The sequence below is a fragment of the Hypomesus transpacificus genome, chromosome 11 (genome assembly GCF_021917145.1).
Source record: "Hypomesus transpacificus isolate Combined female chromosome 11, fHypTra1, whole genome shotgun sequence".
NCBI classification, from domain to species: domain Eukaryota; kingdom Metazoa; phylum Chordata; class Actinopteri; order Osmeriformes; family Osmeridae; genus Hypomesus; species Hypomesus transpacificus.
Window position 1 is genome coordinate 8,285,132 of NC_061070.1, and position 26,966 is coordinate 8,312,097.

General features: G+C 40.6%; 2 protein-coding genes across 2 annotated transcripts; one reads left to right on the plus strand and one right to left on the minus strand.

Annotated features, from left to right (window-relative positions):
* Positions 1-680: 680 nt before the first annotated feature.
* On the plus strand, positions 681-4,944 carry cuedc2 (CUE domain containing 2). Its single transcript, XM_047029186.1, has 9 exons — positions 681-1,067; positions 1,561-1,650; positions 1,892-2,035; positions 2,286-2,347; positions 2,473-2,594; positions 2,713-2,880; positions 3,006-3,070; positions 3,179-3,239; positions 3,334-4,944. Exons 2-9 carry the CDS (start codon positions 1,577-1,579, stop codon positions 3,478-3,480), a joined length of 843 nt encoding a protein of 280 aa, XP_046885142.1. The 5' UTR covers positions 681-1,067; positions 1,561-1,576; the 3' UTR covers positions 3,481-4,944.
* A 1,182-nt stretch (positions 4,945-6,126) lies between these two features.
* On the minus strand, positions 6,127-14,509 carry hif1an (hypoxia inducible factor 1 subunit alpha inhibitor). Its single transcript, XM_047029722.1, has 8 exons — positions 14,083-14,509; positions 12,211-12,461; positions 11,599-11,747; positions 11,214-11,359; positions 10,981-11,087; positions 9,699-9,762; positions 8,876-8,986; positions 6,127-8,599 (listed from the first exon to the last, which is right to left on the minus strand). Exons 1-8 carry the CDS (start codon positions 14,260-14,262, stop codon positions 8,537-8,539), a joined length of 1,071 nt encoding a protein of 356 aa, XP_046885678.1. The 5' UTR covers positions 14,263-14,509; the 3' UTR covers positions 6,127-8,536.
* Between the last annotated feature and the right edge of the window lie 12,457 nt (positions 14,510-26,966).

The following is a 26,966-nucleotide window of genomic DNA, read 5'->3' on the forward strand; positions in this document are numbered from 1 at the left end:
ATAACACACACAAACAGATGGGCCACCTCATGCCATCAGGTGGAAAATAGATCTTCTGCGTTTATAATGGCAAAGCAGGAGAACTGGAACAAAGCAAGACCGTGCAGCTGGATCCAATAGCAAAGATCATAACTGTAACATTTGTCGTAATTCTTGCAGTGTTCACCTGATAAACAATTTTTTAGTGTGACCATCTGAAAGTTGATGATTTGACTTCCGTTTCTATTGACCATTAAAACAGAATAGGCTAAATACTGAATATTGAACTATATACTGTATGTGTCACGTGCATTTGCAAATGAGTCTTTACATTTATAGAGTTAATTAACTACATTATTTATTTGAATCTGTACTTAATAGCAAAATAACAATCGGCCAACGGTGAGGTATACCCCAAATGTTTTGCTAAATAATCAATTATAAGTAACATGAATTCAACATAATACTTACTAAACTGTTAGAGATGTGCTCTGATAACCTCAAGTTCTGTTTTTATTGTCCCGTGAGCATCTATCCCACTAAAATAATTACAAATCCCTGGAGGATGTGAAACCACACGGTGTTTGAATGCTACCATCTAGCGTTCATTTTGTAGTAGTGCAACTGCAACCATTTTTGAAACAGCTCACACTTCAGTACAACGTACGTTTCTCCCAGGTGTTCTCAGAAGAGTTGCGGTGTTGGGCTCCTCGTGTTGCTTTTCTCACTTTGACATGTCATCAAATTTAAGTCTGTGTAGGGAAATTATTGTTAGTAATATTAATCCAATCTGGAAATAATTAGGTCGATGAAAATGTGATTGTAGCCCCAGTAATGGTTAGCTAGCTAGTATGCACGCACTTTTTTGCACGCACGTGCTTGTATTTACATTTGGGGGGATATGACGTCATATGTTTTGAACAATAGTGACAGCGGGCTGCTTTTTGCTAGTTGCTAGCTATTGCTAGTTATTTCGTCTATTTCCTCTGAATTAATTTATCCTGCATTCCTGATGCACCAGTGAGAGGAAACGATTACAATTTCCGTCCATATCTGCTTTTGACTTATTAGGTTACTTTCAATTGAACGTAAGTATGTTTCAACATGAACAACATTGCTAACCAGCTTGCTAGTTAGCTAGCTGACTGGCTAGCTGGCAAACTCTGCAATTAAAACGTCATATGATCGGAATCGCCTCATCTCTGTCCCTAATGTTTTCAAATAGGATTGCTGATAAGTAAAAGGTATTTTATTAGTAAAATACCCGGCTAACGTTGTTTCAATCTTCGTGTGTATTTGTAAAGGCAATAACTTGCCATCAAAGATCTCAGAACAGAACACAGCTGTTTTGATTATTCTAGAATGCCTACTGTTGGGCCATCTGCTGTCACTCATAATTTAGTTCATCCCGATACCATTGAGGATTTGGTAACGTTAGTGATGGCCGATTACTGCTGCCTCTAAAAACATAAAACCCGTTGTTTTTTACATAGGCCCAACGTTAGCTCATTAGGTCTGGCATTGAAAGCCAAGGCAACCCAGAGTCTTTTTGTATAATGTTTGTGTTTTATTCTATTGTAGTGTGGTGAAAGTCATTATGGACCTTCACAAGATAATCCACGATGCATTGCATGAGTTCATACAGACATACATTCCTGGTGCAGACCTCAGGTAAGACTTAGTTGATGTTTCACAATGTAGTGGCAGGCTATTTGCTGTAACAGACTATAGTTAAATACGTTTTCTACTATTATATTTTACTTTTATATTTTTCTGTACCCAGCTATCCCACATCAAACAATCATGTTTCAGGCTCTTCCGTGAGACCAACTGACAGGATTTAGCTTAAACGAATGTTGTCCAGGTACAGCATATGTCTTGACTATATTGATGTGCCTTGTTTCCTGTTTAGCACCTTGGATGATGTACTTTTGTCCTACATTACTGGAGTTTTGGAGGATCTGGGTTCTCAGGAGAGTGTGGAAGAGAACTTTGACGTGGAGGTGTTTGCTGAGATGCTAGAGGCCTATATCCCTGGCTTTGCTGAAATTGACAGGTAATTCTAAACAAATGTGTCTCTGAACATCTAGTTAATGTGTTGTGTCTGCATGTCTAAGCATTAAAAGATCCTTTCAGTCTTTAATCACACCAAAGTAACAAACATAATGTGTACCAATTCTATTGCCTAGATTTTCCTGTCAGGTCATGATTTAGCTGTTTCATGATGTGGCTTTCATGACTTCCCCATGTCAATGCCTATCTGTCCTTTTCACCTTGAAACAAAACAATATTCACCTGTTTTACAGTGTCAAAGTCTGTGAGATGATGTTCAGCCTGGCCTCAAAATTAGCCACAGCCCGAAGTTCAGGTAACATTATAATTTTGCCTTTAGTCATCTGCTTTCAAGGTCATCAGTGTATCCATACTTGATCCTCTAAAACTAAATAATGTAATTGTGTCATAATGTAATAATTGAGCATTTCTTGGATGCAGAAAAGAGTGCACCTACGGCTGGTTTTGAAGATTTACCTTTAAAGCTCAGCCCCATCTCTACTGTTCCACCGCCAAGAGAAACAAATCATCAGATGACACAGATAGAGGGTGCCACCGCAAAGGTAGTAACACTTTGGTAGTTACACTGCTCAGCAAAACCAAACCTACCCAGATTGTCAATTCAAATTTAGATTGCTTGTGGGTGTTATACTGGTGCTTTTACTGTCCCACTACATGCAGATAACCATCCCTGAATTTGAGGCTCAGGAGCAGCACCTCCTAGAAATGTTCCCCAAGTGCAGCCTATCAGATGCCAGGAGTGCCCTGTCCATCGCAAAGGGAGATATGGAGGAAGCTGTGCGCCTCATCATCGAGGGAGATGTCCAGTTTAGCCCCTCCCCTCTCAATGTCAGTCTGTCCATTTCTATCAATGATATTAAAACATCAACCGTTTCACTTGAACTTGATGCTTGGTCTTGGTGATATATTGTACTGTTGACTTTCTATCAACCAGGTTTAATTGTTTCCTTTAGGTACACCATGGGAAGATTGTGTCTCGACAAGGAGACCAGAAAATGAAGGAGAGCATCCTGGAGAAGTAGGTCTCAGTTTGAAGATTTTTAAAATTACAAATCATGTCTCCAAGTTAGGTGATACTATATAGTATAGTAGTATTTATATATAAATGATTGGAATGTCTCTTCAGATACATGCTGGTGGACAGAGAGGATGATAAGAAAACTCACAGGCCAGTTGTACCCAAAGAGGTAGGTTCTGGCTCCAATGTTTTGGCAACATCCCAGATGTCTGACCCCTTGAAAAAGATTCCTACAAAGACTGTATTTTTATGTTTTGATCTAGGCCCCCAAAAAGCTTGTGCGTTACCACAGCAACCAGGTGGTGACCACCAAAGGAGAGCGTTACCACCTTGTGAAGAAGGAGGATTCCGAGGAGATGAAGAAGACTTATGTCAGCATCAAGCCTGCTCGTAAATACAGATTCCATTGATGACTGGTTTCCAAGGCACGGCATTTTATGTATTTTTCAAAGTATTGTCTACATTTCCCTGGTAAAGGAATACTTCTGTGTTGGTATTATGAGTCTTATTGTCTTATTTCAGATTTGTGTAACCATCTAGTTCTGCCTAGACATTTTTGCAATCTTTATTTTTCATTTTCACCATAGGTTGATGTGTTGGCATAAAATTGTCCTTGACTGAAACTTGAAGCACCGTACATTTATAAAGAACTGGTAAAATAAAGGTCATCAGAAATGTTTTGAGACGATAGACGCATGGACCCCCAGAGCTTGTGGGCCCATCCAGGGTGTGGCTGCTTTGCCAGTGTCTTTTAAAGATCAAACATACCTATTTACCGTTGATACATTTTTACCAACCATTTATACATTTATTTCAAATGGTTGGTGGATGGCTGACAAGTTTATAACAATGTGTTGCCAATACTACTTTTACAGTTTTTTTCTTTTGCCATCTCAGCTGGCCTGATGTTGCAGTAACTGTCTTGTTTATGTGTTTACTTCTTGATATATTGATTAAGTTAATTTGACTACCGTTATCAGAAGAACTCATTCATTATGCAATACACCTTGAGTCTTGCAGAGATTTAAATACATTTCCTGCATTACTGTCACTGTACTGAATTATATAAAGTGACTTCTTGATCTTGATGTTCTGATTTTGAATTGGGATCATTGACTTGGCAAACATTGCAGCTCAGTCAACTATTTGAAAGCTTTTAGTTGGAGTTACCAACTTGAAACAAGTGCAAATTAAAGTGAAAGTTGCTTGTGCTGTTCTCGATTGAAGGTGTCAACCAACAAAGGCACTTTGTTTTGTCACAATAGAGATTATGCCATGGCTAAACCTTTACTTTTTAAAGGTTTTAAGTATAAAATTGCATGTTTTTATTTTTTATATATAGATGTCTAGATTTAAAAGGATGTTTTTGAATGTTCTGAAGGGGATATCTCTAGGTGCTTATAGGATCCATTTTACTAAAAAAGATTACAGCCTAATTCTCTCACGGTATAACTCGTGTATCTCATTTATGTTCATTTTGCATTTACCACTTGTTTGTATCATGACTCCCATTTCTACTTTGCTTGAGAATTTGTTGATTGTGCTATTTTCAATTGCTATGATATCAGTGGTAAATTGAGATATTTATGTACCAGATATGCTATTTTGTGTTGTATATGAAGTAAAATATCTTAGAATTGTGCTTTTTAGGAGAATGACACCCTGATGTTGCTGTTAAAAATACTTTGATTTTGTTTTCTGTACTTTTGATGGTATGGTCCAGTATTACAGTATGTGAGTGAACCACACCATTGGATTTTCATGGTTTATACAGCTTTTTCAATTTTACCAGACCATGGCCTTGTTTTAAAATAAGCCTTTGTTGTTATATGTGGTTGCTACACACTTTTTAAATAAACCTTCCACATACATGTTCTTTGTAGGTTTCCTGATCCAGGTCTCCCAGACGTGAAAAATACAGAAGGTACAAACAGAAGTAATGAGCATATCAACCACATCCAAATATCCACATCCAATATTTTTAAGATTAAACTGGAAGTTTAAATCTCTTAAATTAAACTGAAAGTAACCTATATCACTGCTTATTACAAATAATAATTGGTGGCCAAGCAGTTAAGCTGCGGAGCCACCTAAGTGTTTCTACCTTTTCTTATTATTATTACACATCTTCCGCCATTGGAGTCTATGACAGCCCCTCGAACCGTATGGTAAAAAGTTGTGAAATTTGGCACACATTAAGGACAGGCCCCTCTTTATTTATATTAAGTTACATGTCTCCCATTGGAGCCCTTTAGCGCCACTAACTGGTCAAAGTTGGACTTCTGTTAACACACGTAACTTTTGAGTCGTATGACCAAGTTCAACACACTTCATGACGTCAATTTCAATGTAAACTTTCCGCCATTTTGAATTTTAAGAAAACACTTTTTTTCTCTACTCCTTCAATTGTTGTCCAATCTTCCCCACATTTGGCACACATCATCTTCAGACCAACCCTCACTGAAGTTATCGAAAGATATTTGATTTTCAAAAACGTTTGTCTGGTACAGCCAATCAAAATCGGCAAACAAAGCAACCAAACAGGAAGTTGGGTCATATCTCAGCAACTCTTTGAGAAATCAACACCAAACTTGGTAACTCTGAATCCTCTTCTGAGGATGTCAAGGTCAAGGTAAACTTTATTATCCACAAGTAGGAAATTCATAGGATGTCCAACCAATTTGGTGTCATGTGATCACTGGGCGTGGCCGCAGGAAGCAAAAATGCAGAGGTTGATTTTAGAAACCGTTTGCCCGGTACAGCCAATCAAAATGAGCCGTAAAGCCAGCAAACAGGAAATTGGGTCGTATCTCAGCAAATCTATGATGGATTCACACCAAACTTGCTGCATGCACTCAGAACCCTGTTTTGAGGATGTCCAATATGTTTTTTGGGTCATTTTACTGATTGGCCACCTCATTGCTGCTTGCAGCTATATTTTGTCTTGATTTTGTAAAAAATAAAAAATAAATCTAACATTACTATATTTGAAATTCATATTCTGTAGTAGGAAATCTCCCGTTGTGTCTAATCTGGACCACTTATGACATCCTTGATTTCAGTAAAGTTTTATTTCAAAGCTACTTGCACAACAACATACATTAACCAGTCATTCAAACCAGTGCAAAATTCAGCAGACAAAACAAGTGCAGGAACAGAAGAAAAGTATAGTTTTACATTTCTGACAAAAGGATACTAATGACATAATACCAATATCTTCACAAACCATGTCAAATAGTCACATTTAAAGCCTTAATTTAAATTAATCTTAGAAAATAATTCTGCCTACTTCTAGTGCAATTCCATAACAGACCTAGGCACGTGGTACAGTACAGGTGAAGGGAGGAACGCACATACAGAAACCACAATTCAACTTAGGTTCAGTGAACTGAAGAACAGATACTTGAACAATTTTGTTGTATAACCAACACACTTCCATATTCTTTGATGGAACTAAATGTGCTATGCACATGCCAACCAAATTACATTGGATTCATTTTCAGTCACCTGAAAATGAAACAAATCCCCATATTTAATCAAATAATACACATGGCTTAAAATAATTTCCTTATATACTGTAAATCCAATGTAATTTGTTTTCAAAAGACAAATTAAATTAAATCTTGAACCAAAAACATGCGTCCCTATTAAATAGGTCTCCGACATTTGTCAATGATAAATTGGATAAGCTTACACTAGGTCTGCTAAACTATCATGATCATTATTCAGAATGACATGAATTAATTTAACACACATATTCCTGTTTTGGTGACAAATATGCTCCCCATATTGGCAAAGTAATTAAAAAGTGTTTGAATACCTTTAAATATTGTTTATCTACTGCTTTTGATAGTTATCAATCAATCAGCTTTTTAATCATTAGGACACAGTCTGTTTGGCAAGTATAGCGCAACATGTCATTTGAATCTCTCTGAGTTACTGCCAGCTGTCTGTTTGCCCTGCTTAAAGAAAATACTTCACAATGGCACAATAAAAACCATGATCCTAATCACTTTGACACCTGTCCAAACAATAGCAATGGGACTTTTTGCATAAATGCATTCCTTAACTGGGATACAAATTAGCAGTCAACCATTTTGATTGAACAAACAAACAAAAAATCATATTTCAAAGCAAAATGTCAGCCAAATCTTCAATAACTGAATCGGTAATGCTTTGAATTTACACTATACAATAACTGTAAACCAAACATGCAAGAGTGACCTGGACAAAGATGGGTCATTATGTATTTAAGCTGTTGGTACTTTATTATACCTCAGTTGAGGCATTCTACCAGTGAAGTTACATCCCAAATCTAATTTTCCACCACAGCTAGTGGCAGTTATGGAACAAAGCTGTCTGGCTAAAGCCACTAGGAGTCACCCACAGGGTAAATTACACAAGTGGGTACAGCATTGCAATGCATTTAAAAAAGATACAAATGAACAATTCAGTCACATTTTGCTAGATTTGCAAGATGGGAAAATCTAGCAAAATGGCTTTTATATGAGGGTTATTTTTTCTGTCCAAAATAGACTGAGCAGTTATGATTGAAATGTTTGCATATGTCCTTTCATGCCCTGACTGGTGGTTTCCATTTCAAGTAACATTGATTATCAAATAACAAACAAATGTAGCTTATTCATGAAATCAAAGATATGAGCAACATACAATCACAAAACTATTTGTAAATTATTAAACTAAAATCACATATCACATGAACTATCACATGTTCCTTCAGTGTTGTTAAAGAAAATGTTGGCCCAATTTTGAAAACTGGTCAGCATTTTTTTAACATTTTATCTGGCAATAAAATACTGCTTTCTGACACCCAGTGATTAAATCAGCCATAACAACAACCCCCCCAAAATATTCTTTGTTAAAATCTTTACAGGTATGCAAAAAAAACTTGAGAAAGTCAATCCTGTAATTTAGCTCTCAAATCACAGTGTAGCTAAGGCAGAGTGTCCCACAATCACTGTTATATCAGGGTATTCCTATTTTGCAGTGGTGTTGACAGAGCAAGAACTACTGGCTTATAAATATCTAGATATATTGTGGTTAAGTTCCCTATACCAACACACCCAAGCACACGATGCAAGGATACTTTACTCCCAATAAAATACCTATAGAGTGTAAGTCATGTATTCAATACCAGGCAATCATTGACAGCATGCGGAGAGGAAATTGACCACTAGTTCAGTCTCTTCCTCTGGCAGCTTGAAACTCCAATTAATAAAATAAAAAAAAGTGTCAGGCAATTCGAAGCAGAGTGGAAGATTTCCCTGTCTTTCAGGGTAGCCTTGTACTGCCATGCAATGGTAGCTCAACAGTCCAAGTTTGCATGCAAGTGCATTCGTGTCCACTCATACTAGACGCACACACACCCACACACACACTCACCAACACAAGCACTCTCACACACAATTTCAGCAGCAGATTGGTAACTGTTTCCAAGAGGAGGTTCTAGCTGAATCTCTGGTCCTGGTCGTATCGCCCCTTAATCATCATGTTCAGCAAAGGTCCGACCTGCCAATGAAAGTTTTTTTTTCCCTCTCTCAGTAAATTAGACTCAGAACGTCAATCAGAAAAATAAACTACTTTTCAAACCTACAGGTGTGTTTTGAGAATTCTCCTTCAGTGTCCTCTGGTCTTTGTAACACAGATTACCCTTTTACTGTACTAAATCAGGTAAGGCATAAATATTCCCTGTAATTGGGTTGGACTGAGGCCAGCATGCCACTGGGATTCCATACGTGCACTATTCACAATAGATGACCTAAATACAGGGTTTCACACTCTTACTTCGTGTGGGTCTCCTAGAGCCTCTCCCAGCATCTTCTCTATGTTCCTCATGATGGCCACCTTCTGATGGGCTCTCAGAGGGTACTCTATCCTCTTGGGTGTTGGGGCACCCTAGTGTAATAGAATGAATGAGTTTAAAAGCCAATCAGACCCAACAGGGGCTTGTTCCATAAAGCCTGCCAAGAAAATAAGGGTAGTAAATCCAAAACTTGACTTGAATCAACCTAACATAAATCAGGGCTAAAGTGGTTCCATAAAGGATAATTCCAGTTTCCGCAATCAGACTAACAGGTTCAAGTAGTCATTATAATAATTGTCAAAATGAGTGTGCATGCTATTTTTAAGAAGTCCGAGAGGTCAAACATGGAACACATCAATATGGTAAACAGCGATGTTTATGGACACGTGACCTGTCCCTGAAGTACGTTCTCTTTAAAATAGCCTGTGTATGACAGCATCCACCACCTCGTCAATGAAAGGACACGCCATGATTGGCAAAAAACTACACACGGGTTGAGGTCCTTATTTAAAGAAGTTCCTATTTGATACGATTTTTTGACATTGATGTAAATATAGGCTAGTACCAATACATTAACCAATTCATTTTTAAACATGGTTTAATCTGACAGTTAACCTGCCCCAGACCAGGTTAGTTTCCCACCTTAAGTTGCTGTTGTAACTGAACTGGTGCTATGTTGAATATGCTTTGTGGAACCAAATCAACTGGAAATGAGTCAGACTAACCAGGTTGGTAAACTTGCTTCATGGAACAGGGCAGGACAATTATTCTTATGAAGAAGGGGAGAAAAAAGCGATTTCTCACCTTGTACCAGAAGTTAACAGTGATAGTCACTCCGCCACTCAAAAGGGACTCAATGTGATGCCACCTAATATAACAGAAGACAGCAGTTTTATTTAGTAAGTTTACAGTCATATACACATAAAACAATGACATTCTTACTGCCATTCTTGATAACACAGAAAAATAGATACATGGTAAAATATGTGTAAAATTAATACCGTTCTGAAATGAGGAAAATTCAAAACAATAGACACATCACGGATAAGTAAAGCAACTGAATGTACATAACCACAATCTGGAATACCACAGCAAAGGGACTAAATCTAAGAATAATCCAGGAATCTCTCTTTGTATCGCAATTATCTCGAGAACCAGACGCTGTATGAAAATTTGGGTCGGCAGGTGTCTTGCTCAGGACTCAAGGACATGCAGTTACATGATGTAACATTGTTTGGATGAGCTGTTCGCTTTGCAATAGGCCTAGAATTGTACATACCTTTGCATCAAATAATTGTAGCTAAGAGGTGTCTTTAATAATGTTTCAATCTTTTGTTCTTATTTTTTTCTTATACATGAATATAATGGGATGAGATTCAATGAAATGAGAAAGAAAATTGGGAAAGGGTCGAGACACAGATGTTGTCTTCATTGAAACACAAATTGGAGAAAAGGTTACCATCAACCTATTTATTTATTTATTTTATACAGAAGGGGTTTAAAAAAAATGTCCAGGTAATTGTAATAATTAAATCACACCTCTGCCTTGTATCGGACCCCTTAATAACAGTAGAAGGCAGTTAGGTAAAAAAGTTGTGGGGAAATGGGTGCAAATCAGTATGAGAGTAATAGTGTCAGGGTCAGCAGACTAGAGGTGCTGGTCCAGATGGCCAGTGGGAAAGGAAGGGCTGTTCGACATAGTTCGGCACAGCTGCTCAATATTATTTCTCCGTCCACTGACTTCCACAGAGGGGAAAAGAACACTCTAGCTCAGCTCACCAACTGCCCCGCCATGCAGTTGGTTGTACTGGGATATGGCAGACTGCTGGCCTCTGGCAGGAACCCAGAGGTCTGTGGCTCATGTTAGGACCACAGTCTACTGGATTACGTTTCACACCTCAGCCCCAGTTGGAACAGTACACTGGCATTAATGTGAGAATAGGACGGATAAACTGGCCTGGCAGTGGAAAAACCATAAAAGTGGCAAGCCTCCATTAACTGATATCTACTGCTTTATTTGAAACTCAGAATGACATGTGGTTTCATCTTAAATGAACAGACATGCTATAAGTAGAGCACTTCTTACCAATACATAGGGATGTAGAGCACGTCCCCTGGGCCCACAACAGTCTCATAGCCCACTAGGTTTTTGAAATTAGGAAACCTCTCATAGTCTGGGTTCTCAAAATCAACCTAATAAATAGCAACAACAAAAAGTACAAAATCAAAGTTGTCATTAGAAATGGAAACTAGATGACATGACTGACAAATAATCGAATTCGATAAAAACAGAATTGGTATTTAACAAGATACACTTACCTGACTCTGTCTGTCACAGGGGTGGTGTACAGGGAAGGGGTAGAGACACTCAAACTGGTTTGGGGGAAACAGAATGCACCTCTTGTGCCCTTTAATCTGAGCAAAGAAGTTCTGTTGCTCATCGTAGTGAGCTGGGGTCACATTGCCTGCAATGAGAGTGTGTAGACCCCCAAAATGGTGGGAACGGTCCTTGATCATCTCCAGCACTTGTTCCCTATTAGTACAGCATGTCAATTTGGATAAAGGATCTGCTAAATGATTAAATGTAATAATTATAAATAGTATTGCTATGGGGTGATTTGTCTATAAATATAATGGGTCATGCTGTAGGTACAAAAAAGGTAAACAAACAATCAAGATAATTTATATGTCCACAACCACTTACCCTCCATGCCTATGAGCAGTAAGTTAGATGTAAGTTGTCCCCAGTTGCGCTTGGCTTGTTGTTTGTTGATCCAGTTCCAGTTAAATCCCAGGAAATCCACCACAATCTTCCTTCCCACTGTGTCATTCAAAGTCTGCTGCAGGTACACCCTGGCACAATGTTGATAGACACAGAAAAAACGATTAAAGGCTCACAACCCTAAATAAGTACTTCATGCTGGCACACCATACCAGTATGTAAAACTCCAGCAACCCTACCGTACATTTCTTATAAAAATGGATGTGCATTGGTGCTTTTGCAGTGTGAATATTATTTTATTAAATACATTTGTATGGATAGGAAACGGGATAAGTGTGGGCATAGGTCAGTAAGTGATATGAGTGTGTGTGAATGAGCCAAGTCAGATCAGGAAGCTGTTTCCCATATACTCCTGCATAAATGCTTAGTCATTGGCCCTTTCCTGCATTGTGCATTATAGAATTTCTAAAGTCTAACATAAAATTCCCCAGTGAGCACATTCCCAATGCAAATACCTAAACAAATGTTATACCACAAATACACTTGTGCATTATCATAGTACTAGCAATATTCAACAAAAACAATATAGTTTACCTCTCCTCTCCATCCAGTTCTTGTGTTTCACGCATTTTGTTTACAAATTCTGAGAATTTCATTTCCATCCTTCGAGACTTGGGGACAAAGTTCTCAAAGTTGACCGTTTTCTTCTCGTCATAGTAGAGGAACTTATGGTTTTCGGCAATGTAAACAGAGAAGTCTCCGCTCCCAATGTTCTCCTGAAGGTAACCTATGTCCCATTTCAGAGCTGGATACACTAGATTTGTGTCCGTTAAAACCACAGGCTCCTAAAAACAGAAAATGACATGCATGCATGTGAAAAACTAAAAGAGAAACTTGTCGAACTACAGCAAATCAATATTATGTTTTACGTGTTTCAATTATCTTCCATAAAGTTGTGGTATTGGGTAGCTAGAAATGAAATATTTGGAATTGGTTGACATTGTTATGCCAGCTGACAAAACGTTTATCTTTTTGTACGTAGCAAAGAAAGGCACACCTGTTTCTGACCAGGAACTTTTCTAGAAGGAGTAGTACACGAGTAATACAATTCGTTCGCTGGCAGACAGCGGGATTGATGGTCGCGTTGGAAATGCTTTTTTTTTTTTTTTTTTTGAAAGTGCTACGTGACTGAAGGAACGTAGGCTGGGGTAGCGCTTGGCGACCAGAGCTCTGCTCGGCGCAGCTTGCTTTTTCACTCAAGGGCTTGACTGCAGTTTGAGGATAAACACAAAACAGCCACATTTGACTTCAATTTCAAGCACAGCCTAAGTTCACAGTCAATTCGATCTCTGTCAATTAATGAATGTTGCATACTTTGTATTACTGGGGCCCATAGTCCCCCACTTTAAAAGCAACAAGTGATACAACGCATGCGTGCATCCTTAACTCGAAAGGGAAAGTAGTGTTTGATGCAGCAATCAAGTAAATGACAAACACACTTCCATCTGCGGTCTTCACAGGCTAGTTCAAACAGCTAGTCAGCCTTGGATTGATAATTGAACACAATGGATTGCAACTTGCAATAATAATTAGCCTAATAATGGCAAATTCCAACACGTTCGTGATATGCCAATTACTTATGACATAACTAAGCAAATAGGTAAATGATGTTGTCCCTTATTACCTTGCAGATGCCAAATGATCGACAGGCAATGCATGATCCGAAAAGGCACATAACGTGGTTAATAAAATGAAATTGCTGATCCATGCTGTCTTATGAACCTTATGTTTTTTGGACTTTTACTGACAGTAAAAGTTTACTTTAAACAGCTTGAGTGCGCGTTTAATAGCATATTATAACCTCTGTCAAACAGGCTAAAATGCGAGCTTTGCGTAGACAGATAAGCCCGTTTGCTCTCCACAAACGTTCCACAATAATTGACTCATCACTGTTTAGCTATACGTTCCTATGATTGAGTTTAGCAGTAGAAAGTATGTTGGACACTAATATATCTTACGATGCATCTGGGATCTGGATAGGCTTATGAAAGGGGAGGGTCAACAATAGTCCACCAAATTGAATGATGGGAACACAAGACCTCTTTTTCACTTGAATATTTTGTCATCTTGGAGTGTCTGCAAATAATGCATCTACAGATTAGGATAATGCACATGGGTTGGAGTTCTGCCACAATACTTAGTTATGCTGTCATAATTCTGTGCTCTTGAAGGTTATCACGGCTACTGTACCTCAAATTAAGCTTGATGATCTGAAATCCACACTATATCTATTATCAGTCATACAGTTATATTTAGCTTGCTGTAACACGAAGAGTCACATTTGGCAGAGCATGTTTGGTTTGAATCGGGCTTGCATGAGCTGCGGAGCGTTAACACAATAAGGGATGGAGAGTACTGTTGGTCATGCTTCACAAACAGTCAGTGTGAACACAGTAAAGTGATTACCTCATTGTTTATAAGCAGCTCGGCTCTTGGATCCGTATGAGAGAGTCTTGGTATGGGTTTTGTTTGAAAAGGATACTTTCGAAGTTGAGATTCGTTCCAGCCAGTGCTGTTTAGTTCAGTAAATGCGGCACCGCTTTCGGTTGACGACTGATCAGACTCCACCACTGTTGCTGCTGCCATGTCCGTTAGTATCGAAGATTGCCCTAGACCCGTCAACGATTTTCTCTTGAGAAGCTGACTCTCTTCTGAATCTAAAGTCACTCACCAAATCGTGCCATACACACAACCATTCCTTTACGATCCAAGAAAATTGGAAATCTAGCTGCGCTTTAACCAGCTAGCAACGACAACACTCCAAACTGTGGCACGGCCAGTTGCAAACACAAAACTGTGTAAACAGCAATGACAGCTCAAGACAAACGACAGGATTTCATGGTGTCATGCAGGCAAATAGTTGCGAGATTAATCAAGACAGAATAGCCACAGCGACATCTAGCGTGGTGGCAGTCTAATTGTTAGGTTAAGCAGAGGTAGAAGCATAGAGTTGAAGTCAATTTATTTAATTCCAGTGCGCGGGTCACATAACGGGCACTACGTGCTGTGCCTATAGGGCACCAAGTCCTGAGGGGGCACCAAAACATTGCCAACTAAAAAATCATCATAGTTATAATAATTATAATGCCGATATTATTTCAGTATAGATATATTAGGCACCTTTTAGACATGTATATCACAAAACAGGCAAAGCAATAGATGTATTTAATTGCTCAAAAAAAGTCATGATGGTGCCCCCCCCACCCAAAGAAAAATAATACACACTCCCAAGCTCGCCGTGGGTGCCCTTTCCAATGTGGCCTGACAAACTTTGACAGTAGGCTAGGTCAACTTTTCGAAAATGGCCTCAAAAAGACAACAGGCGTCAGGGGCAAAAAAAAGTCCGAGATGATGCCCGGGCATCACTGGTAAGTCCGTGTTTAATCATTGTTAAATACGGGAAATGTGCTACTAATTTAATGGTTAGCCAATGCATACACCTCGAAATAGATGACGTTATTGCTAATTTTAGCACACTCAAATATGTTAGGTGCAAGCTAAATTGAGATTTTACTGTTAAACATTATCTATACATTTTACAACTTGTAAATAATCCATGAAAGGCCATAACTGACGCCAGCTAGTTGTTACTTTACATTCTATGATGTTTCTTTTATTCGATTTATCAAATAGTTTTTAAATGAGTAATAAAGGTGGAGATCTCCTTGGCTGCATGCTTTCAGTTTTTAATTGTAAACAATTTTGAAAACCAGGCTAAGAAACGTAAGGGTGGGGCTGAAAAATTAAGAGACAAAAATACATCACCTTCACTCGACAAGGTTTTACCAACTGAAAAACGGCTGTTTATTTTACATGGTCAAAAAAACAATTTTGCACTCATTAAAGGCCAACACATTTCGCTCGCGAGTGTTGCACGCTCGCATTAAGTCGGGAACTCCAAACTTGCATCACATCAAACACCACCATGTCGATGCATTGGCAGGGCAGCTTTGGTGGCGTATACCCCAGCTGTTTAGGGACAGGTACACAGAGAACCACCACCTCTGATTAAGTGTTACATTGTGATGCTGCTGTATTATATGCTTAATAATTCGTATATTTATGTATTTACCTTTTCATTTATTCACATTTATTTATTCATACGTTCATTTATCCATAGTGTAACTTGCTGCAGCAAAATAAATCTGTCAGCTTCCTCCCATAAAAAGTCAGGGAGTGGATTGAAGCCTCTGATTTTAAAAACTAGTGTACAGTGCCCGTGAAGCAGTCGGTGATTAAGATGCCAGTGAAACACACAAATACATATTACTTGAACACTTGTGCACAGAGCCTGTGATAAAATTGGTGGCACACACACACAGGTTTGTGGAATTATAGATAGTGCAGTGCCCGTGATGCAGCAATTGATGTCAGTTCTTCTCAGATGCTTTGATATTTCTCAGATCACAATTGAAATTCTCTTTCATCTCTGAAGTACTTGTTCAACCTCCATATCATCTATTCTAGTCACTTATGCATGTCACTAAAGCAATTTCTCTTTATTTTAAACATCATACATCGTACATTCATGCAAATGATATACGATGTAGGCATCATATGTAGTATGTAGCCACCGCAGTTATTGAGGCCTCTACTTCCACCACTGAGGCAGCTACTGCCCTCATTGAGGGTGATTCTGCCATAATTGTGGTTGCCACTGCAGTCATTGAGGCCTTTATTTCCATCATTGAGGGTTCCACTGCCACCACTGAAGCTGCTACTGCCCTTATTGAGGTTGCCCCTGCTACCATCACTGAGGCCCCAAGTGCCATCACCGAGGTTTCTACAGCCGTCATTGGAATATAGAATATTGCATGGTACACCAGAAGGAGCCCCACAGCCAGCCACCGGAGGAGCCCCACAGCAAACATATATTATGTCCAAGAATGGGCAGATTGAATGGTCTTCATCCCCAATGAGAGAGCCCCCGTGCTCAGCTGCTAAAATGAGAAGAATGGTACCAGGGCCAACACGATTGGCAAGCAACTCAGATTCAGGATATCAAGTCATCCTTTAGGCTGCTGATTCCTGACTCAGTTCAGAAAATTATTTTGAATATGACCAATCTCGAGGGGAGACTTGTGTTCAGAGAGCAGTGGAAAGAGATGGACAACACCAGTTACATGCCTAATTTGGAATCCTCATTCTTGCAGATGTGTATAGGTCAAGAGGGAGTCAACTGCAAGTCTGTGGGATGCGTAGACAGGGCCTGTCTTGACAATGTCTCTGGAGACCTTCCATATGCTCTCCGGAGTAATCAGATAACGATAATAAACAATAACCAAGAATCAAGAACAAGTTGGCAGCAATCCGCCCTGTGTGGGAGGTGTGGGTGGACCGGCTTCCACTTCTTTAAAACCCTGGGCCCAATGTAACTGTGGACGAACCGCTTCTTGGGTTCAGAGGCCATTGCCCCTTCAGGCAATATGCCTCCACCCCCAAATTGTCAAAAGTTATTTAGACTTGCGCGAGCAGAAATCAGATGAGCGAGCAGAAATTCACTGTGCGATCAAAACTCCATTCCGCAGTGTATACTTTGACTTTTAAAACATGATCGTGAAGGAACCTGGTTTGCCCTCTCCCCGCCGTCACTCACTGCCTGTCACGGTCAAACCTAGGGATACACGGAGGTACAGAGGGCATGTGAGAGAAACTGGAAGGACAAGAAAGAACCATGAAAATATGGGTACAATTATAATTATTAGGGGTGGGAATCTTTTGGTACCTCACGATTCGAATCGATTCTTGGGATCACAAATTGATTAAAAATGTATTCACGATTTTTTTAGATTTTTAATCAAGAGATGCTGTAAAGCTAATTCCTTGATTTGCTTCTCAGTAGCCTACATTATATGTGTATCGGCCTGCGGAAACCCATCGGATGTCGTGGCCGCTCATTGTTGGCTATAAACCATAAAAGATCGAAAATCGTTTTCTGTTAAAATGTAGATTTTTTATGTTTTTTATACACCCTAAACTTCATTGTGATGTACAACAAATATATGATTACTTAAGAAAAACAGTTCATTTCAATGTTTTTTGGACAGAAAGATTTTCAAGCCATGTCAAATCAAATGCTTTTTTATTTATACTTCCAACAGAACGAGGAAAGACGCATATTTTGGAGTCTGCTTTTGGGTCCACACTTACATTCCTGACACAAACAGCTGATCAATGAAGTCAGGCTCAAAATAACTTGCTGAGAAGTTATTAATGTAGCCTATACTTAAACAGACATTTAGGCCTACATTCACAACGTGATTACAAACAAAATGATTTCCTTTCCATATTTGAAACAGAATTAGAATGGAATCTTTGATTGCAGTTTTCTCCGTTATCACTTTTTGACACAGGTCAACTTTATCTGAGTGATTTAAACAGATTTGTATTCAGGAGAGTTTGTAGTTTCCAAATATGTAATACCCCGAAAGTCAAGTTTCCGCAGGCCGCCACACATACAAGTGTGAAATGAGTTCCTGAAAGCATGTGCAAAGCGCAAAAACTTTGTCGCAATGAAATGTGGAGTTACCTAAAAAAAACATGAAGCAGTTTGCCTCAGTATTACCAGACAATGTCTAATGTGGGGAGAACTGTCACTCTCTGAGAAACTTCTGGGTTCTGAACTGGTTGCAGTTCCACTGTAGTTCCATATGAGGACACTAACGAGCGAGTGCAGAATGAATTGAGGTCTATGGAGCTATACCCCTCAAAATCCACTTTTCTCAGAATATAATTTTTTGTCTAGTAATTCGAATTCTGAATTCGAAAGGGGGGGGCAAAAAATACACACTGCTCGGTGTTAGATTTTTTTTAAGTCGCCTTTCTGTTCTAAAAAGCCTTTTAAAATGTCAATGACATCATACACATCATACGACCAGAGATACTGCTTTACGGCAAGCTCTGGTCTCTTCTTTTTTTCTCTCGAGGCATCGAAAACACAGCTGACAGGTTAGGCTCTCCCCGTCAATACACATGCTAGAAAAAGTTTGGCTTGCTGATGTTGTTGCTAATGTTGCTCATGCTCTGACATTCTGATTCTGCTTCGGATAATCAATCAGTAATCATTAGCAGAATGCTGGCGTGTTATGGGCAACAAAGACTCATCCTGTAAGAAATCGAAAGGACATAAGTACTCGTTCATTCAACTTTCGACCTATAACCCACATTGCCCACTACAATCAAATCTGAGATTTATCAACGACCATCAGGCAAAAGAGACTAATTTAGCCGTTTAGCTCTATAGACTCCCATTCAGCATGCACTCGCTCGCGATCACCCCCAGTGGAACTCTGGTGGAACTGCAATCAAATTTGGTACAATGGAGCTTAATAGGGAGTGGACAGGCTCTCCTTAAACAGGCTCTGGTTAGACTCGGGTTGTTGCCACCCGTCCCTTAAAATACGGAATCGTCCCGTATTTGAGAATAAAATAGCACGGGTTTTGTCCCGTATTTTCAGAGATCTTCAACGCAAATTCTGTGAAGACTCCTATCTACCCCTGATTGGGTAATACTCGCTGCCATCGTTGGTTTGATCGGTTTGTTTCAGAATGCTCCAGATAACCCCCCTACGGTGTTCATTTTAGGACATCCTCAGATCTCAGACTCAATTGTCAGACTCAAACGAAAAGGCGTCAAGTCTCAGACCAAAAGTCGTCAGACTCAGGCGAAACGGCTTCAGTCTCAGAAAAACCTCTGTCATTCTCAGACAAAACGCCCTCAAACTAAACGCCGTCAGAAAAACCTCTGTCATTCTCAGACAAAACGCTCTCAAACCAAACGCCATCATTCTCAGACAAAACGCTCTCAAACCAAACGCCGTCAATCTCAAACAAAACGCTCTCAAACCAAACCCCAGCTAACACATGACGTTGCGGCAACGTTGCCAGTAAGTGCTCAGTTGGTAACCCGCGACGTTACCTTCTGGCAACGTCGTGGCAACGTCGTAGCAACGTTATAAAGGGAATGTTGCCAGTTGGTCCCATGGGCAACGTTGCCACAACGTCGTACCTTGGTCGGCTGGTTACGTTATTTTTAGACCAGTGGGCAACGTTGCCGCAACGTCGTACCTTGGTCCGCTGGTTACGTTATTTTTAGACCAGTGGGCAACGTTGCCGCGACGTCGTACCTTGGTCCGCTGGTAACGTCATTTTTAGGTCCGTGGGCAACGTTGCCGCGACGTCGTACCTTGGTCGGCTGGTTACGTCATTTTTTGGTCCCATGGACGACGTTGCCGCGACGTCGTACCTTGGTCGGCTGGTAACGTCATCTTTTGGTCCGTGGGCAACGTTGCCGCGACGTTGTACCTTGGTCGGTTGGTTACGTTATTTTTTGGTCCGTGGGCAACGTTGCCGCGACGTTGTACCTTGGTCAGCTGGTTACGTTATTTTTTGGTCCCGTGGACAACGTTGCCGCGACGTTGTACCTTGGTCGGCTGGTTACCTTATTTTTGTCGCAGGACAGCGGTTCTTGACTGCAATATAGTGGTTTATATATATAAATGTAGACACTGCATGTAATTCATGTGCTGCTCAGCCCCAGCAGGTCATTGGTCATCAATGTTCTCATATGCAGACACATAGTGTAAATTAAAAAAGACAGAATGTGGAATATCATTTAGTCTTTCATTCTTTACTATAAACATGTACAAAAGCAATCAATGTGTGATGAGTAACATGATTAAGCAAACATTATTTGTAGGCTATAGCACACCAAAGCTGTATGACACACAATGCAAATGTGTGCTCCAATAGTTTTGTAATACAAAATTGTTAAATGTGACCAAAAGGTAAGCGACTCTTAAGAGTTTCATTTTCAAAGACAAGTCATCACAGAATATTACAATTCTTCCTTAGCAAACCTGCCCCTCAGTCTGCCCCTGAGCAACAACTTTGCGCATGCCCATTTCAACGCATTGCTGAAACTGGGCTTCCTAAACAGTTTTTGCCGGGGTCCTACCGTCTTGCACACAATGGATTTTACCTGGAAATAAGTTACTTCAAAGGTGAGTTTCTTTACAGACATAGTTTTAAATATATAAACATATTTTTAGAAATTGGATGGGGCATATAGGTTTGAAATTGAGTTGTTTATAGCGTTATATCAGATTCACATTGTTTACGTTAGGATTTCGCTAGCTAGGTTAAACCCTCCAGAAAGTTATTTTGAAATACTGAAAATGCATACATGTTATCAAAGTTTAGCGTCTGATAAATCACCCTCAAAAGAATCAGTGAAAATAAACGTTCAGAACTGTTAGAAAACCTTGTCCCAAAATAGTTTATTTAGCTACAGTAGCTAGCCCTGAATTTTCAAAGACGCTAGCGCGTGGCTGATCACGTTCACAGTCGGTCATGGCATGCACAACAATGGCGTCTGTAAAAGTATCATGTCACTAATTCTTCCAATTTGTACATGACATTTGTTTTTGGATACGTTTATTCGTTTTAACCTTTTAGATGCGTGAGTTCTAAATATTTCAGACACTTTCACCAGAGTACGTGAGTTATTTTTCCAAAACGGAAGCTATGTAGCTTTAATTAGCTTCCGTTACCTAGCAACCTAAGATAATACTCGTACCAATGCTACTACTTGCTAGTGTTACTTGTTAGCCTACCAATTGTACATTTTGAAGCCATACTGTAGCGTTTATCATAAAGTTATTGCCCATCGGAAAATAGTTGGTTGGAATGTTCAGAATCACACATGTGCTACGCTGTGGGGCCCTGCTTTCGAACATATCACATATACGATGCTTCTTCAATATCAATACTAATAGGCTACTGTGTACGTAAACTACATTCCACTTTCATTTCTGTACAGGTGATCCGACCACCATCACAAGTACTGTGTCCCTTGGAAATTATGGTAAAGTAATGAATGACCGTTTATAACAGTGACAATAATTGTATGAGCCATGGCAACCCTAAAGGCTATGCTTTGAAGCAAAAGTATGACTTAAAACGTTTGCATCACCAGATGCCATACCTCTAGGTGTCAACTCTGGTCTGGTGGAGGAGAACCCATAGGGCGCCCCGGAAAACAGCTGGCAGCCAGGCAAGTGCAAATATAAGACACTCAAAAAAATATTCAAACCATTGCCATTGTAAGGCATACCTAATTGTAAGGCATACTTAAGTTGTTCTGATCGTGGGGGGAAACATATTTGTCAAAACAACAAATGTTGTCTTACTAATGCTTTGTATACCCCATTCAGCTGTACCATCTTGGGCAAAGACCAATCAAGGTAACATTTGTTATGTACATCAATGTTACAGCTAATCTAGAAGAACCACAGTGTATGCCAATCATGCAAACTCTTGTAAACTTGTTTACTTGTCTTTAATTACAGACACATTACAGGTTATGCTCCGGAAGATGGAGACATTGGAAGAGAACCAGCGAGAGGCTCTCCTGTTCAGGCGACCACAGGGCAGACACACTGAAGAGGTGCCAGTGATGGACCTACAGGTGGCCCAAACACAGGCTGAACTTCAAGACCTTGAGGAGCGCCTTATGGTGCTGGAGTTGCGAAAGAGAGCGGTAAGTGTTTGGAGATCCCACAAACTATGGCTTACACGCATTCAACGTTCACATTGGTGCTGACAATAAGTTCATGACTTCTAATTCCAGACGCTGTGATGAAGTAGAAGACGGGACTGGGAGAGAAAGCTGTGGAGCTCCGCATAGAGGAAACACTCAAACACACCCCGGCAGCCCATTCAAAACCAGCCAGGTGAATGAATCATGTTTGCAACTTCCATATCCAATCTTTCACGTGGCTATGACACAAATGTAGAATCACATAATATTTTAATTGATGATGTATATTATTTTAGATGTGATTTTTTAAGACTTGTATAGCCCCTTTTCACACGTGCGATTATGTTAATCGAACACTAACTTATTTTGTGCTTCCTTGTCAGGGCCATCAGACAGGACTCATAGCGGGGACTGGAAGAAGATTTTAATTCATTTTTTGCACTTTGTTTGTTTGGCACTTTTGTTTTGCAGTGTTTGTTTTGCAGTGTTTTTTTCTTTGCAGTGTTTGTTTTGCAGTGTTTGTTTTGCAGTGGCACTTTTTATCACGTATGTATATATTTTGGCCATTTTAGTTTTTATTGTAAATGTTACATGCATACTTTGTGCATTGTCATTTTAGCAGACACTCTTATTTACAGTAAGTACAGGGATATTCCCTGGAGGAAAGTAAGGTAAAGTGCCTTGCCCAAGGACACATCATTTGGCAACCTTCTGATTTAATAGCCTGATTTCCCAACCGATCAGCCATCTGACTCCCCTTTAGTATAGGTAGACCACATATTTAGGATTCCTATATGGTGAATGTATATACCTTCCTGCCAAAGTAAATTCCTTGTCTGTGCAAACTTTCATGGCAATTAAAACACTTTCTGATTCTGAAATGCTGCCTCGTTTATGATTTAGCTTGAGTCAGAATACACATCACACAAACATATTCCTCCTAAGGTTGGCTATCTATTATACCAAAACAAGTAGCCTTCTGGGCAAATGAGGTCTGCATATGAAGGTTACTTCATAATTAAGTAAATTGTTGACGTCGCAGTTACGGACTAGCAACGTCACAAAATTACGTTGCTAGGAGGTTGCGGTTACGGACTGGCAACGTCAGAAAATTACGTTGCTAGGAGGTTGCGGTTACGGACTGGCAACGTCGGAAAATAACGTTGCCACGACGTTGCGGTTACGGACTGGCAACGTCGGAAAATTAACGTTGCCACGACGTCGCGGTTACGGACTGGCAACGTCACAAGATGACGTTGCGGCAACCTACTGGCTCCCCACAGATGCACGGTCCCGCAACGTCGCCAAAGACGTTGCGGCAACGTATGTTTGGTCATCGCGTGACGTTGCGACAACGTCAGGGCAACGTAAATGTGTTAGCTGGGAAATCACAAGCGTTTGCTTTAGCCAACTCCTTCACCACTACTGTAACGGAGCTAGCTGCCGTAGCTGGAAAATCAAACTTTTCCCGAACCCCGTGGGGAGGAGGGCGACAACATCATGGCCACCAACAAAACTAAGCAAGGAATATTCTTGCTCCGGCTTTAACCTATGGATATTTGGCAGCGTTGCCACAACCGCAGAATAGCTTCGCTCGCATCTTTCTCCGCCGCCATTACTGAACTACTCAAACTAGTGCACGACATTAACGTCATTGTTGTCAGCCAATCCCTCTGTTCGCTGATTGGACCTACAAAAAATGTGTTTCTGGAAACCGACTTCAAAGTCAAGCTCCCAGACCTGGTACAGAAGCAAAATCCAAATTGAGCGGAAGTACGTAGGAGGGCAGAGCCAGGCTATGCCCGATCCGCGGCCACGAGAAAATGAACGAATCACTCTTTGAGAGGACTCGTTACTCCCAAGTCCTTGTAAGGATTCGTTCAAAATGAACGAATCGTTCACGAACGACGCATCACTACAACCAGTGCTCGAAGTGGGCCGGTACTCACCGGGGCACCTCTACATTTTACTCTTAAACATACCGACACCTTTTCTTGCCTGCCTGTACGCTACATTCGACAAAGTTATCTAGACAGCCTCAACTGATGCCTGAGTAAAACAGATTTTTCACTGCTGCTTTCAAACCTAGAAACAAAACGACTTTCGTTCGTAAGTAATTATGTTAGCCTGCAGGGACGTGCACAGGTTATGGCGTTGCTCGTGGGAATTTTCTTTACTCAACGTTGTCCTGAGGGCAGAAACGTTTGTGATTGGTTTAATCTGACAACCAATCGCGAGAGAGGAGAGAATTGCAGAGGCGGGGCGTCCATTTTCAATCTTCAGGCAGCATTTTCAGTTGCGCACAGCAAAGATCAGAACTGTTGATATGATAGCGCTAGCAGGTATTAAAAGATTACACATTTTTATAATTACACATTTTTTTTATTTATGAAAGCTTTGAAATGATAACCAGTTCCGATCTTTGCTGTGCGCAACTGAAAATGCCGCCTGAAGATTTAAAATGGAGGCCCCGCCTCTGCAATTCAGAATCAGAATCAGAATGGGATTTATTCGCCATGAAAGTTTGCACTGACAAGGAATTTGCTTTGGCAGGAAGGTGCATACAATAAACATATAGGAATCTTAAATTTAAATATGTGGTCTAACTATACTAAAACTAGCAGTAATAAGTGGAATACACTAAAATAAAATAAAGGTGGGCATAAAATAAAATATAAGTTGCCAAATTACAATATAAAATACAATATAAAATACAAATATTACAGGAATTGAATGTAGTGCAAAAGTAAAAAGTTTTAAGACATGAAGTCATTAGAGTCAGTGTGAGCTCTTGGCATTGTTGACGAGGCCAACAGCGGAAGGGAAGAAACTGTGTGTGGCGTGAGGTTTTGGTCCTGATGGACCGCAGCCTTCTGCCGGAGGGGAGTGTTTGAAACAAGGAGTGACCAGGGTGGGAGGAGTCCGCCACAATCTTCTTCGCTCGTCTCAGGGTCCTCGAGGTGTGCAGGTCCTCGAGGGAAGGCAGATTGCAGCCAATCACCTTCTGCAGTGCGGATGATACGCTGCAGCCTGCTCTTTTCCTTGGCAGTGGCAGCAGCGTACCAGATGGTGATGGAGGAGGTGAGGATAGACTCAATGATGGCTGTGTAGAAGTGCACCATCATTGTCTTTGGCAGGTTGAATTTCTTCAGCTGATTAGGAAGTACATCCTCTGTGTGCTTTCTTGGTGAGGGAACTGATGTTCAGTTCCCACTTGAGGTCCTGGGAGAGGACAGTGCCCAGGAAGCGGAAGGACTCCACAGTGTTGACTGGGGAGTCACACAGGGTGATAGGGGTGAGTGGGGCTGTGTTCTTCCTGAAGTCCACAACCATCTCCACTGTCCTGAGAGCATTGAGCTCTAGGTTGTTCTGGCTGCACCAGGTCACCAGGTTGTCCGCTTCCCACCTATAGTCGGACTCGTCTCCACCAGAGATGAGCCCAATGAGGGTGGTGTCGTCCGCAAACTTCAGGAGTTTGACGGACGGATGGCTGGAGGTGCAGCTGTTGGTGTACAGGGAGAAGAGCAGAGGAGAAAGGACGCAGCCCTGGGGAGATCCAGTGCTGATGGACCGGGAATCAGAGACTTGTGTTCCCAGTTTAACGCACTGCTTCCTGTCAGACAGGAAGTCTGTGATCCACATGCAGGTGGAATCAGGCACGTTCAGCTGGGAGAGCTTGTCCTGAAGCAGAGCGGGGATGATGGTGTTGAAGGCAGAGCTGAAGTCCACAAACAGGATCCTGGCGTAGGATGCTGGGTAGTCCAGGTGCTGTAGGGTGAAGTGGAGGGCCAAATTAACTGCATCGTCCATAGACCTGTTGGCTCTGTAGGCAAACTGCAGGGACAAATACATACAATTCTCTCCTTTCTCGCAATTGGTTGTCAGATTAAACCAATCACAAACGTTTCTGCCCTCAGTACAACCAGAGCCTGTTTAAGGATTATTAGCTCTTTATTAGACATTCTCTGGTACAACGTTGAGTAAAGAAAATTCCCACGAGCTATGGGGTTACCCTGGCAACTGCCTGTTTGCCCTCCTCGAGTCAAAGTGCCCCTCCGAGGAAAATAAATAAATAATAGTGAATTTAAACAGCTGCAGAATTTCATGTAGACCTAGATTTTAAAAAATGCCACCCGAAACATTTCATAAAGTAGCCTTATTCACTTCCAATCGATAAGCCTATCGGCAACGAGAGTGGGGGAGGGGAGGGGGTATGCCCCCTACTCTGTTTACTCTGCGGTACTGCACGCGACTGTCACCTGAGCCTGCATTTTCTTGCACTTAAGAGACGGTCACGGTTGTTTTATTCTGTGTCGATAAAAAACTGCTTTGACGTAGTCAGAAAAGGTGAGTTTTAAGTTGTAGAAAATGTATAACAAACGAACAATCATCATCAAGGCTCAGTTTGCCACGTTTAGCCTAAATAATCAAACGGCTAGCTTGCCTACCAGACAACCAGCCCGTTATCACATGCTAATTTGTTTGTAGGAAAACTAAGCTACATGTCTGCTGATGGTTAGTTTATAACATTTTGTTTTAACAAAAAGAATAAATGATGGAAGTAATGCATTACATGAATTATTATCATCAGTAGGCAGGCTATTTATTTTCTTTTTTTTTCGGTGGGGGGGGAGGGGGCTAACACGTTCCTGTTAGCCTGGCTTCAGAAAGGCACTAAAAGAACGCGTGTGCCAGAGCCAGACACATCAGAAGAGGTCAAAGGCCAACCAGAAACATTCGGGTAGGCTAT

What these genes read in the sequence shown, in the direction of transcription:
- cuedc2 (XM_047029186.1), top strand. Translation starts at nt 1,577, where the DNA reads ATGGACCTTCACAAGATAATCCACGATGCATTGCATGAGTTCATACAG. An exon ending in GGCTTTGCTGAAATTGACAG is followed by an intron (nt 2,036 to 2,285) that starts GTAATTCTAAAC and finishes CCTGTTTTACAG; the next exon opens with TGTCAAAGTCTGTGAGATGA. An exon ending in TAGAGGGTGCCACCGCAAAG is followed by an intron (nt 2,595 to 2,712) that starts GTAGTAACACTT and finishes CACTACATGCAG; the next exon opens with ATAACCATCCCTGAATTTGA.
- hif1an (XM_047029722.1), bottom strand. Translation starts at nt 14,262, where the DNA reads ATGGCAGCAGCAACAGTGGTGGAGTCTGATCAGTCGTCAACCGAAAGC. An exon ending in CCTGTGACAGACAGAGTCAG is followed by an intron (nt 11,088 to 11,213) that starts GTAAGTGTATCT and finishes GCTATTTATTAG; the next exon opens with GTTGATTTTGAGAACCCAGA. An exon ending in CTCTAGGAGACCCACACGAA is followed by an intron (nt 8,600 to 8,875) that starts GTAAGAGTGTGA and finishes TTTCATTGGCAG; the next exon opens with GTCGGACCTTTGCTGAACAT.